This window comes from Eleutherodactylus coqui, chromosome 2 (assembly GCF_035609145.1).
Source record: "Eleutherodactylus coqui strain aEleCoq1 chromosome 2, aEleCoq1.hap1, whole genome shotgun sequence".
Taxonomy (NCBI): domain Eukaryota; kingdom Metazoa; phylum Chordata; class Amphibia; order Anura; family Eleutherodactylidae; genus Eleutherodactylus; species Eleutherodactylus coqui.
Genome location: NC_089838.1, coordinates 38,400,231 through 38,414,336, shown reverse-complemented (window position 1 = coordinate 38,414,336; position 14,106 = coordinate 38,400,231). Strand labels below are relative to the sequence as shown.

At 42.2% G+C, this 14,106-nt stretch overlaps 1 protein-coding gene across 1 annotated transcript in view; it reads right to left on the bottom strand.

The window, feature by feature from the left end:
• Nucleotides 1-5,582: 5,582 nt before the first annotated feature.
• The window catches only part of LOC136611238 (protocadherin gamma-C5-like), an 85,704-nt gene continuing 77,180 nt past the window's right edge, over nucleotides 5,583-14,106 (bottom strand). Inside the window, exons 2-4 of the mRNA XM_066590628.1 lie at nucleotides 9,525-9,580; nucleotides 7,115-7,203; nucleotides 5,583-6,014 (exon numbers count right to left, since the gene is read on the bottom strand). Of these exons, the coding sequence (XP_066446725.1) occupies nucleotides 5,797-6,014; nucleotides 7,115-7,203; nucleotides 9,525-9,580 (363 nt within the window). The 3' untranslated portion in view covers nucleotides 5,583-5,796. The remainder of the gene's footprint in view (nucleotides 6,015-7,114; nucleotides 7,204-9,524; nucleotides 9,581-14,106) is intronic.

The following is a 14,106-nucleotide window of genomic DNA, read 5'->3' as shown; positions in this document are numbered from 1 at the left end:
CCACAGAGGAAAAAAAGCAATATAAATATTAGAGTATAAAACTTGCATGTAAATACAACAACAATGGATTAAATGGATCATAGTGTATAATATAATGCAGAGTTAAATGGATAGTATGACACACTCGACATAACTGGTGCATTGGTAGAATGGACATGTACATCACAAGCCACACAGGAGGATTGAAAGGAAGGTGGGGTACTGATATCTACAGGTTCTTAGCATAAAAGAGTAAATCACTAATACACAATGGAATTTGCTTCACAAGACAAGCATTGCTAAAAAGATGGAAAATTATTCGAGTAGACCTTCAATAAGTTTTCGAATTCCCTAAGGTTAACTGTAGAGTATCCTATTTCCCTAAGGAGTCGTATAAATCGTCATTCAGTTTAACATGTACGTAAGTGCACTATGCTTAGGTTCTGTCCGTTAAAGGCTGGGATGCTTACAGTCCTGAGCCACAGTCTGGCAAATATGCAACGTAGATGCAGTAGAGTTGTTGCAAACTTGACATACAATAATGAACATTGCTAAAATCTCCAAAAGAAATTCTCCTAAATCATATACATAACGTGCAATAATATATCTAGGAAACTTACTAATTACCTTTCCTGTATGCTGGCACACTGAAGATAGGCACTTTAAACTATCGGTGTTACTTGGTATATAATACATAATTGATGTGAATGTATTAGTCCTGTAAACTATGTCTGTCTATGGAGAGGTGTGATGTCCGTTACGTTTCCATGAATACTAGTTTTTCATAACCCGTCCATTAGATGTCATCTTGAAGTTCTGTGCCCTATATCGATACAGCTGGTTTGTAGGGGAGCACTGATAATGGCCTTCTTATTGTCCATTTTATATGTAAAGGGCAAAGATTGAGAAGGTATCATGGTCTGCGTTACTGCAAATAATTAGCTCTGCACCACATCATTGACTCTCTGCAGAGTGTACAAGTGCGAGTCATTTAGGTAATAGTTCTCATTAGTATATTGCTATATAAATCAATCATCCTTTGAGTTTATGTTGCCAGCTTCTCACTGCAACTTTTGCACTTGTATGTTCAGGGTTCCTCTTTAACATGAAAGTAGAAGGTACATGTTTGCTATAAACTCATCTTTTTTCATAATATGCTCCATTTTGTTGACCATTTTCATTGCTTGCATTTTACCATGTGACGATGTAGTGCCAAAATATCGATAGGACAGCTGGAGGTGTATCTTGTAGCTCCTGGGTGAAATGTATAACAGGCCCTTCAACTTCATTTATAGTACTGGTCTCCTTATATGGGGAACAAAGACTCCCTAAGTATCGAGTAATGCACTAAAAAGTTGCCATCAGGGAGCATAAATCGTCCATATTGCTCCATCCACCAAAAAACGTTTAATGTTCAATTAAAAATTAAGTTTCATGGTGGATGGGGCAAAATGATCAATTTTCGCTTCCTAATGACAACTTGTTGTGAGTTAGTATTTCAACCAGCACATTCACATGCATCAATTTTTCCTTAGTCCCCAAGGCTCCAGGGCCTGGTTGCAACCATAACCTCTGCATCCACTATAGTTATGCTCCTGAGGACAGCAGACATGGAAGTGTGTAACCATGTAGGGTAACGGGACATTGTTTTAAAAAGAAATTGGAGCCCTTCATCCGGTTCAAATAAACATTGTTTCATTTTGCTACATGGCAAGAAATAGTGCGCAGGTAATGTTCCTTTAGGCTGGACTGGTGATGGGTTTTTCCAATAGAAACCGGCACAACTTAGCCCACTGAAAGCAGTGGTATCAGTGCTGCCATCAGTTTTCTCCAACTTTTATATAAAAAGTGAGAGGAAACTGAGCACATATGTGAAAATGTCTTAACACTGACTCCAACAATAATGGGGTTTCCACATAAATTAAACTCTGTTCACACTAAAATTTGCAATACACATTCATGCTATATGCTGGCAAAATCTTCCATTGTATAATTCTAACATTTCTCCAACTTTATGCCATACAGTCGCATGACCCCATTGATCCATAGAAACCACCTGGATTTTCATTTTGTACATGATACACAATGTTAAATCCCAAATCTTATCATTTTAGAACTGAATATAGATAAATGTAAGTAAATGTCCTCACTGGAAGGGCATTTGTAATTGACTTTTTCCCTGTGTCCACACATTGTCAGGACAACTTTTTTAAAGGGATATATACTATTTTTTTTTTTATTGACCCAATGCATCTATAATGAAAAATAAGTGAAGTCTTGATTAAGAGATAGTAACAGACTACAAACAAACCCTCTGTAGTCTGACTGTACTGTCATACTGTCTTCCATCTATCCCCTACTGATAGCATACATTCATATAGATTAGCAAAGACGTAAGGGGCAGATGGGACTGTGACTGTAGGATCAGACTACACAGAGCTTATTAAGGGTTCCTTCACACTGGCGTGGGCGATATCAGGTCATGAATCACGGCCCAATATCCTCGCCATCCATGTGAAACTCGTGGACGTGAGGCTTTTTCACATGAAACGGCCGTGCGTCACTGCGGGGCTGAAGGAATCCCCTGGTGGGGCTGTCACTGTCGCGGCAGAGGATCAGGGAGTTCTCCCATTGTATCAATGGGGCCATCGCTGCTGCAGGAAGTTAGGACATACTGCAATTTTTTTTTCCTCCATAGCATCGCTAATGTGAATGAATCCATTCAAAAGAATGGGTTTCATATTTGTGCATCTCGCACGATTATCTTGTCAGTGTGAAGGCACCCTTATAGTGTGTTACCATGGAGATGCAAAAATAAGACATTTTTAATCAAGACTATTTCCAAACTTGCTTCATTTTATCTACTGAATTTTAGATGCATTGGGACAATAAAAACGAGAAATGACCTTAAACTGATATTTAGTAAAAACTTTTTTATCAGTTAATTAGTAAATAATGAAAAACATGAGGCAGTGATGTTTTAAGTTCTGAATGACTCAAAAGGCTCCGTGTTAATTCAGCCAACAATACTGCTGCCTTATACAATGATAGGTGCAGACTAGATTCCTTTTGTCAATTTATTTGCCCTGTTTATTTTATTACATGTAGAAAATAAAATAAATCCCATGCTTGACTAAGACATGCACATATAGATCTTATCCCAATGCACCTCTGGATACCTTATGGATTGTCAGCATGCAGATTTCTGTACAGCTATGTAATAACATTATCAACCTCAAACAATTTATACTTATAGAGCCAGATCAGCCAGTTATCACATTGTCTTTTTGGCATGCGAATGGCCCAAATTTGAGTGAAAACTTTTTGGGATATCATCTGAATTTAAAAGTTTGTCCAGCCTTATACATTCTTTCAAATGAGTTACAATGTTCTAAAATAACTAAAGAAATAATACCTAACTGATCCCTTCTCCCACAGGCCTCTGTTCACTCCAGCATGACGCGTGACCACAACATGTGACCACTGCAGCCAATCACTGGCTGCAGTGGGGACACGTCAATGCCACTGAGTCTACCATAGTCACATGTCATATCAAAATGCCACTGCTGGATCTGAATGACAGACCATTGGGAAACTTGAGTAGTGTAAGCCTGGGAGTAGTGTGGGATTGGTAAAGTGAGTATTATTTATGCGGTTATTTTAAAGCATTGAAAACCATTAGCAAAATTCCGTGACTGGACAATCCCTTTAATGGCAATTGTAGTTTATTTTTGGCATAAAATGCATGTTTTCATTATTTTTCAATTTGCCTTATATTACTCCTCTGAGGGCAACTTTGTTATTATCTAGAATGGGCTTTTAGTTGGAAGGTTACCCTCTATATGGCTACCACATTCTGTAAAAGCTTGCAAAATGCTTATAACAATTGGGCTACATCAGGGCCGGGCATACAAAATGTGCAAATTGGGCAGCTGTATAGGGACTCTTTAAGCAAGGGGGCCCATTGCAGTCTCTGACAATAGCTAATGGATTAGCTCATCGTTTTCCATAAACCGACAGAAAACAAGGAGCCCAAATCCTATACCTGTTCAGGGGCCCTCTGTTGTCGGTGTTCCAGTCCCATGCAATTTAAAGTATTCCTCTGGGTTGGAGCTGTAGGTCAATAGCTAAAATTGCAAACTCAAGTTACTTGTGACTGTTAAGCTATACTTCAAATAAGGTTATTGTTAGACAATGTAACACTTCATTGATGAGTTCTCTTGAACCAGTCACTTTTAAACAATGGAGTCAGACGCCTTGCGACCTTATCCTAAGCGTGCTGTTTGTCAAATGACACTAGACTGATAAGTACTGGTCTGACTGTGGAAATGACAATCTTTATTTTTTTCTGTACAATATCTTTTACCATCCTCATCATAGATACAATATAACTCCATATCGTTCTTGTTCCTGCATTATTTCTTGCTTGCTGTATGATATCTCGAGAAATCTTTCTGCCTTGTGATTGAGAGATAATAGCAGATAATACTTCAGAAAATGTAACTACATGTATTCCAATAGTGGTCACCAAGCAGGAACCCATATTGTCGCTAGGCAGCTACAAGACCCTTTAGATTTGCAATAAGAGAAATATGTATATAGATACCACAAAAGTATGTAAAATGTATTAAACTTACTGCAGTGACATTAGTTCATCCAGAAGTCTGTCTCTGATGTTTTGTGAGGACAGGTACATTTCCAGATAGGCGTTTAAATGTAATCTATTGTCCCATCAGAATAAAAAAATCAAGATAACACAATGAATAGTACTAGATTATTTGCTACACAATCGCTTATACGTTATTACAATCACAACATACATTCTTTACATTTGAATAAACATATTTTTGTTACTTTTTCCATATGCAGTCTTTCTGCTAATGTTTATGCTGCTTGAATTTCACAGGTATAGAAAGAATCGGGCACAGTACTGACTGTAGGTACCAACCGGCACCTCTTTGAATATCAAAATATAGAATGTCTGTATACGTTTCCTGGACATTCCTTTTATGTTGATTCATCCCTAGTATTACAATTGTTCGTATGTTAAAGGGACATCTTTTTCGATCAAGATCCATGCTCTGGAGAATCCTTGTTGCTTGCTCAGTCAGGTCCATACTCCACAGCTTCATGACCTTGCTAGATAAATCTGTATCACATTCTAAACAAACTTTTTTTGACACATGTCCGTTCAGCTAAACTTTTTTTGTAACAGTGATAGCCATTGACTTGAGTTGTGAATGTATTTCTCATTTTGATAGGTTTAGCCTGAACACCAGGAGTTTAGGCTTTGAGATAGCTGATAATTTTCTGAAGAAATGTCCTTAATGAAGAAAAATGTGCTCTGTACTCAGTAACATTGTTACTATTATTTGACATAACACAAAAGAATAATATCTTATACCGTTGCTATCTATGAGGAATAATATATCATTATAATAAATGTCATCATTAGAACCGGTCACAGATACAAGTTTAAAAAGTAAATAAGTAAGTGCAAAGTTTTAGAGTCAATCGACTCTGCTTTTTTTTTGTGTGATTGATTGACACTTTTTTATATTTCTAACAGTATGGTTTTTAAAATGGGAAATTTTTTAGGACAGGCAAAAAGTTAAAAGATCGGCTACTACAAATTATCATTCAATGTATTAAAAATGACTTTAACAGCTCCAAAGTTCTACTAGCATCATCAACTTGTTTCCTATAAACTATGAACATTCCCCTTCTTTTTTTTTGCCTTTCATTGTATCAATGACATTCAACGCGATTTGGCTGGGATTAAGTGCTTAGAGGATTATGTTCTGCTGGCGCAGAATGTTATTTCTTCTCCTTTTTGGCGGATTTTTTCTTGTTGCCTCCTGAAGGTGCCGGGGCCTTCGCTTCGTGTTTCATGGCAGCATTAAGAGTAGCAGTGCCTGGAATATATATGTTTTTTCTGTAGTCAGGTACATGCTGCAGAGTAAACTGGGGTCCATAGCAGGCACCAAGACCCATCGTTCCTGTTCCTCCTCCAATATTGGAGCTTTCAGCAGCTTCTATAAAATAAAATGAGATATTAATATTTATTAATACAGATTTTTTTTTCTGAACTGTTATTATTAGATTAACTGATTAAGTATCTACTATTAGATATTTAACTTCCATTCAATCTCCTGCCCACCGTGGGGGGGGGGGGGGGGGGGGAGGGGAAAGGTCCATTGAGCCTGCAGTGAGGGGACACTGGACAACCATTCTCGGGATTGGTGGGGGTCCAGTGGTGAGACTCCTACCAATCAGACTGTTATCACCTGTGGATAATACTTTCTTTACTGATCCCCCAAAACTCCTGTTTCAACATTTCCCTGGTCCTCTGCTGGTCCCTGTACTTCCATATAGATGAAGTAAGGGTGGTTTCACATCTGCGTCAGGGATTCCGCTTTCCTGTTCCGTTCGGAGAGAAAAATGGAATCAAACAGTGCTGGACGAACCCCATTGACCCTAATGGGTTCCGTCCGCTTTCCGCCCAGCTGTCCGTCCCTGGGACACTTACATCCAGAGCTTTTTCTTCTAGTATTATCAGCCGGATCTGCAACAGAACCTTCGGCTGGAGGTTCCAACACAGATGTGAAACTAACCTAACAAGCGCAGAGAATGGTGGGGGACCATCACGAAACTACCAGAATGCTTGTGGCAGGGGATTGGAAAGGTTAGTATTAGAGATGAGCGAACCTACTCGTTTCGAGTAATTACTTGATCGAGCGCCGCGATTTTCGAGTACTTCCGTACTCGGGTGAAAAGATTCGGGGGGTGCCGGGGGGCGGGGGGAGGCGTGGCGGAGTGGGGGATAGCAGGGGGGAGCCCTCTCTCTCTCCCTCTCCCCCCCACTCCCCGCTACAACCCCCCACTCACCCACGGCACCCCCGAATCTTTTCGCCCGAGTACGGAAGTACTCGAAAATCGCGGCGCTCGGGCAAAAAAGGGGCGTGGCCGAGTACGCTCGCTCATCTCTAGTTAGTATCACTTATTTGTTATTCATTTACATCATTCTGATTTGTTCTTACAAAACGTACATAGCAGGTCGCCCCCTTTTTGAGGTCTTTTTGATCAATAAAATGCATTTATTTGTAAATATATAAGCATGCTGTTAAAAACTAACCAGTTGCCGATGCCAAAATCATTGCTTGAAGCCTTTCTGTTTCTACAGGGTTGTTTGGCCAGATCCCGGGCTCCTCATTAGGTTGTGCACTGGTTAGTGAGTTGTTATGTAGGAAATATGATAAAAAACGAATATATTAATTAATTGGAAAATACCTTTAATCAATAATTTAATTCCTTCCTGCTGCAGCCCTTTCTTGTGTTTTCATTGTTATTTTTCCATGTCCACTTTCAAATACTTTTTATTTTTCCAGTGACCTAGCCAAATGAAGGTCTTTTTTATCTTGTGTGATGACTTCAGTTCCTTAATGGTACCATTTACTGTATCGTATAATGTATTGGAAAACGTAACAAAATTCTAAAGCGCAATTTCATCATTTTGGGGTGGGTTGTTTTTTACAGCATTGTGCAGTGTGCAGTGAAAACGACATATTAGCTTTATTCCGTGGGTCAGTACAGAACAGCAATTCCAAATTATTTTAGTTTTTTATCTTTTACTATTTAAAAACAAAATAAAATAGCTTAAAAAAATTGCGTTCTACCGCCACTTTCTGACCAGCATAACATTTTTTATTTTTCTGTCTAAGGGCTTAGTCAGACGGGCGTTTTTTCACGCGATTTGCTCATGCGCATGCGTCCGGCGGTTTTTTAAAACCATTACTTTGCAATGGTATCGGACACATGAGCGCTTTTTATGTGCTCGTCCGATAAATTATAGAACAGAAATCGCAGATCGCACCTATCTGCGATTCCTGTTCTCTTCTCTATATGCGCTCAATGGGGCCGGCGGCAGCAGCGCCGACCCCATTGAGAACATATACTAGACAAATCATTCTTCTTTGCCACAGCTGTAACAGCTGTGGCAGAGAAGAACGATGTTTGCCCATTGAATTCAATGGAGCCGGCAATACAGCCGGCTCCATTGAAAGCAATGGGCTGCCGGCGATCGCGGGATGAATTTTCGGGAAGGGCTTAAATATATAAGCCCTTCCCTGCAATTCATCCAGAAATGTGTAAAAATAAAAAATATATATATACTCAGCTGGTCCTGGCAGCCGGAGTTCAGCCGCGGCCGGCGGCAGTTCTCCTGAACTGCTCTCTGTAGTATTCAGCAGCCAGGGATTTAAAATCCCCGCCTGCTGAATGAGCTGCCTCTGATTGGTCACAGCCTGACCAATCAGAGGCAGCTCTCACTCAGACCCATTCATGAATTCATGAATGACAGCTGAGAGCTGCCCCTGATTGGCTCAGCGCTGAGCCAATCAGAGGCAGCACTCACTCACTCATTCATGAATTCATAAATGGGTGTGAGTGAGAGCTGCCTCTGATTGGTGAGGCTGTGACCAATCAGAGGCAGTTCATTCAGCAGGCGGGGATTTTAAATCCCCGGCTGCTGAATACTACAGAGAGCAGTTCAGGATTTGAATTCAGTTGTCAGTATTGACAGCTGCATCTAAAGGGTTAATGGCCCAGTGTTGGCTGTTAAAAAAGGTGAATTAGGCCGCCTGCACACGGGCGGAAATCCCGCCGTGGGATTTCCGCCACTGAAAGTTTGCATAGGAGTGCATTACAATACGCACTCCTATGCAGACGGCCGCGGTTTGGCCGCGCGAAATCTCACGTGGCAAAAAAACCGCGGCATGTCCTATTTTGTGCGGGGCACGCACTCACCTGGCCGCCGGCTCCCATCTGCGCATGCGCCGGCTGCGCGGCAGCCGACACATGAAAGAGCCAGGGCCGCCAGGCGCGGGTGAGTACGCGCTCGTCCCTGCAGGCTCTCGGGTCGGGTCCCGCGGCGAGAATTCTCGCTGCCGGATCCGACCCGCTCGTGTGCAGGCGGCCAAAATGTATAACAAAACGTTCTAAAACGTTTTAAGATATTTAAATTCTCACCATTTAAGATGCTTGCTTCCTGTCACTGAATGAAAACAGTCTTGTTCACATTCAACATCTGAAAACTTGTGCCAACTAGAGATGAGCGAGTATTGCCTTTAGCGAGTACCTGCCAGCTCGAGACAAAAGGTTCGGGTGCCGGCTGCGGGCAGGGAGCTGCGGGGGAGAGTGGGGCGGAACGTAGGGGAGATCTCTCTCTCCCTCTCTCTCCCCCGCTCCGTCCTGCTGACTGCCGCTACTAACCACTCCACCGTGCCGGCACCCGAACATTTCGTCTCGAGCGGGGAGATACTCGCTAAAGGCAATGCTCGCTCGAGCAATTGCCTTTAGCGAGAATACTTGCTCATCTCTAGTGCCAGCCCATTTTATGTCACAGCTCAGGGTTAAGGTAACACATCTGCAGCACAAAGGAACTTTACAAATGCCTTCCTGTAATCGCTATTATAGTAAATATCCAGCTTCCTGCAATTATTCTTTTTATACAGAAATGTATTAGAAAAATATTTTAATTTACTAACCCACTGGTCCCTGGTCTCTGCGCCTGTGAAAAGTGCCAGTCCATGTTAGCTTGTGCCTGCTGAAAAGGGAAGAAAAATGGGAAAAACTGTTTGCAGAATATTGGAAACACTGTAAGAAGCAATATGTAAACTTGTTCAATTCTCACTATGTCCGTGATGCAGTGTCTGTGTATCCGCCCAGAAAGTATTCCAATTTCTTCACTTACCGGCCCATAGACTTTAATGGGCAAATGACATTTTTTAATACTCCACATGGTATTTTACACTAAGCAGTATGCATTTTTTTTGTAATGGCAGCCTGTAGCAGACATATTAAGCAACTGTATACATTCTGCTTCATATGGTCCTCATGAAATCATGAACATTGTGAATTTAGTCTGTTCCTGCTTATGTAGATGACATACAGGTTTAGCCCGCTTTCACACGGGCAACAAAATGGTGCAACAGCACTACAAATTGCATGTATGTGACGCCCATGCTTTCCAATGGGTTCTGTCTCATTTGCGATGTTTTGTAGGCTGCTACGTTGCGAGAAAAAAATTGCGGCATGCTCTGTACAGCCGTCATTTGTGATGTTTTGTAGCTCATGTTTCCCTATGGAGCTTTATTTTCTGTTGCATCGCACGCAGTTTCCGTGCGGTGCTTTGCAACTTTTACAGTAGAATTCCAACTGTTTGTCCCTAAAATAAGCCCTAGCTGAATACAAAAACCCAAAGCAATAAATTATCTAACAGGTGCTGTCCACTCTGCTGCACTTCTCTGTCAGTTTGTGTGTAGTCTTCAGCCAGCGCTTCCTGGTCAGGGGATTCAAAAATCCCGCCTCCAGGAAGCGCTGGCTCTGCGATATTGCTGCAATTTTTGCGCAGTGCTGTCGCCCGTGTGAAAGAGGCTTTATGGTTTGTTACAGTAACATTGTCCTTATCAGATTTTAGATGGATGTCGGTTCAGGCCTTTTTCAGCACATTTTGAAGGCCAAAGTTACACGCATATGATAATACAGGGCGATTCTGTCACTAGGAGACACAAACATTTAGCAATAACTGCAATTTTTGTCTGGTTCCCTATAAAAACTGACATGAACGAAAATGATTATGTATTTTGAATCATCATACCTCTAAACGAACTGGACTGTACCCGTGACGCCGAAATGCAAAGGCCAAAAAGGTGCTCCACAGAGTCATGCATGCGCAAAATACAGAGAATATAACCCATTGTTCTAATAAGCACGATTTCTATAAGCTTTTCCCGCTCGCTGAAAAATGTAGGACTTGCTCTAGCTTTCTGCATTTTGCACAGCAATGCTACCAGAGAAGTCTATGGGAGGTTCGCAAATACACAAAAGGAAGCGTGAAACATTGCGCAAAACATGGAGCTGAAAGCACATCTGGACCTCATCAGGCTAATTAGCCTTTCAATCCACGGAAAGATGTGTGACGCGTGCATGTGAACTGGCCCTGTGTATGCAAAAAGTACAGTAATATGCGCAGACGCATGTGCAAATGTACCTCATACAACCTTGTTAATGCGCACATACACTGTGGCTAATGTTTTTGCACATATGGTTATCTGAATTAGGCTGTTTTCACATGCCCAAGAAAGTCATGTGAGATTTGTGTGTGGCGAGATGCACAAATCTCGCTTGAATATGAACCCTATTCTTTTGAATGGGGTCATACATATGAGCGATTCGCCCTATCTTTGAGCCTGCCTTTGCATCGCTCATTGTTCCTAAGGAAGCCAGCGGCAGCATTGCACTGCGTGCTAGCTGCATTCGAGTGTGATGTGATGCGAGGTCTCCCCATTGATGTAGGGTTGCTACTTCCCAGAATTGCCAGTAGGATTCTGCTATTTTTAATTTTGCATCAATCTGCATGTTAGCAGTGTATTTTGGTGCTGAATATTGCGGAATATTCCCATCTGAGTGAAAGGTCCCCAAGGCTAACTTCACATGGTTGAGTGCAATATTGGGCCGTGATAGAGGCTGCATGAGTAGGCCTCCTGGAGGCGAAAGTAATGTACATCTTATGCAAGGTATGTTTGGCAAGAACTGTTACTTTGAATTTCCTGTTTATTTTTGTGTTTTGGGTAATAATTACCCTACCATTTGGCTCACGGGTCACTCATGCATATTTTAGCTTTATCAGCAAGCAGAAAGAAAGACTGGAGCTGAGGTCTACAAAGGCTATAAGCAGAGGCCGCACATGACAGGGTGAACGGTAAGGGGCTTGCAAGGAGTTAGTGGGGTTCTGTCTTAGAAAAAAAAATTCTATACTTACTTATTCTTCCCCCGGCAGTCTACTTACCGCATCTTCTCCCCAATGATCTTCTTCTGGCTCCTGTAGTCCCCCGGATCACCTAACCACAAGCCGACCGGATCCCCTTCTTCCACTAGTGACGTAGCGCTCATAGTCTAGCAGGGAGTGCCGAGCTATTGCAGAGACTGCGCATGCATGCTGTCTCTGTAATAGATAGGCATTCCTTCTAGGTAGTGAACGCTATGTCACAGGGACGTAACCTTCACTGATCTGCAGAAAGAAGAATGCGAGGAAATGACGCATCATAACAAAAAGATGATCCGGCCGGCTTGTGGTGAGGTGACCTGGGGAACTGGAGAAGATCAGTGAGACGATGTGGTAAGGAGTCTGCCTGGGGAGGAATAGGTAAGTATTGATTTTTTTTTTAATGACAAAACTCTTTTAACAGAGGAAGAGAGGAGGGACTGGGAAAAAGGAGGGGAGAAGGAAGAGGAGGAGCGGGACAAGGAACAAAAGATTTGGAGAAGAGGACAAAGGAAGAATTAAAAGACCCACCTGCCTGCCCTAACAAGAGAGAAAGAAGCAGGTGGGGAGGGGCGAAAAGGAGGGAGAAAGAGGGGTAGGTGTTGCATTGTCACAGTAGTGGTGTACGGAGGAGTGGAAGTGGGGTCCTTGGAGACGGCATGGTCAACTGAGGTTTATGGTGTGTCTGTCACCTCTTCGTTCTGACAGGGCACTTGCCTTGCAGACATGGGGGATGGGCTAGCCTGAGAAGGGCTAGTGGCTTGGCTCTCCGAGTCGGAAGATAGTTGGCTGGAGGCAATTGGTGTTATTGGGTCTCCTGAGTCAGTTGGATTGTGGCGGGAGGCAATTGGACAATTTTGGTCTCCCAAATCAGATGGTGTGGCAGGAGGCATTAGGGGATATACATGTATTCCTTAAATGGTGAGGCGACAGACGTAGGGGACTCCAGGGACCTCTCCTCTCACCCTCCTGATCTATAGTTCTAGGTCATGGGGTTTAGTACATGCAAATTCTATGTAAAGTTGTGTCTATAATAAAATAGCTGTTGTGGCCAAATAATCCAAAGAACTGCGTAAGTTGTTGTTCGGCAGTAAAAGGGGATTGTGCGTGTGTGTTTGGGGGGTGGTGGAGCACAGCAATGACGACTCCATTATACCCATGTCATGCAAACCTGGTGGGAGAATCCTAGGCTTCAAGGAGGTGCAGGTGTTTTGGCACAGCATCTGTGCATTGCACTGGTTGAATTTTAAGGGTGTGTTCGTACATCGCTGATTTGCTGCCGATTTTTGTGCAGATCTGCAGCAGATTTCATCTTTTCAGTTTGAATTCAATTGAAATGGTGAAATCTGCACCAAAATCCACAGCGAATCATCTACGTGTGAACGAACTCTAAGGCCTGCTTTACATGGGTGTAAGTGTATTTGCGCATGCCTTAGCACTTGCTATTTGCGGAATAAACAATGCTTTTTTGTGCGTGCATCAGTGTATTTTACTGTACTTTTTACCCCGACAAGACATGTTCATTTACGCAGGGCAAACAAAAACGCATTAATTGAAATAGCTAAGAAGTTCCAGATGTGTTCTTTTTCCAGCGGAATTACGCAGTTTTTCATGCATCTCTTTGCATACTGTATTTGCACAACCCCATTGACTTCTATTGGGACCTTTGGTGCAAATACACAGAAAAATAGAGCATGTTCTATTTATTTTTTCTTCTACCGAAATGTGCATGCAAAATATGTAAATGTGATGTCACGGGATGGTGAAGGGGATGGGTCATACCAGCGTTTTCATGAGGTCAGGGCGTTGGCCCGATATCTGGATTATTAGGTGGTTGGTCTTGTGCAGCCATAAACTTATTTAGCTTGCCATTAAAGGGTCTCTTTCCTTTTCTGTCTGATGCCCCTTCCCTTTACCCTCCTCTCTTTGTCTTTGTCCCAGGTTTTTCCATTCCAGTTTTTCTGGTATTTTCAGTTTTTTTTTCTCTGTAGACTCAGTTGTTTACAGCTGTGAGAAGAGTTGGCTGATCTCCAGCAGCTGCAAAAAGGTGAGTATATATATATATATTTAATTTTTTACACTTTTTTTGAATGGTTTTCAGGCTTATATTTGAAGCCCTTCCCTGAAAATTAATACAGCACTTGCCGGCAGCCTATTGCTTTTAATGGAGCCGGCTGTATTGCCGGCGCCATTGAATTCAATGGGAGAACATCGTTCTTCTCTGCCACAGCTGTTACAGCTGTGGCAGAGGAGAACGATCTTTAGTATATGTTCTCAATGGGGTCGGCGCTGCTGCCGCCTGC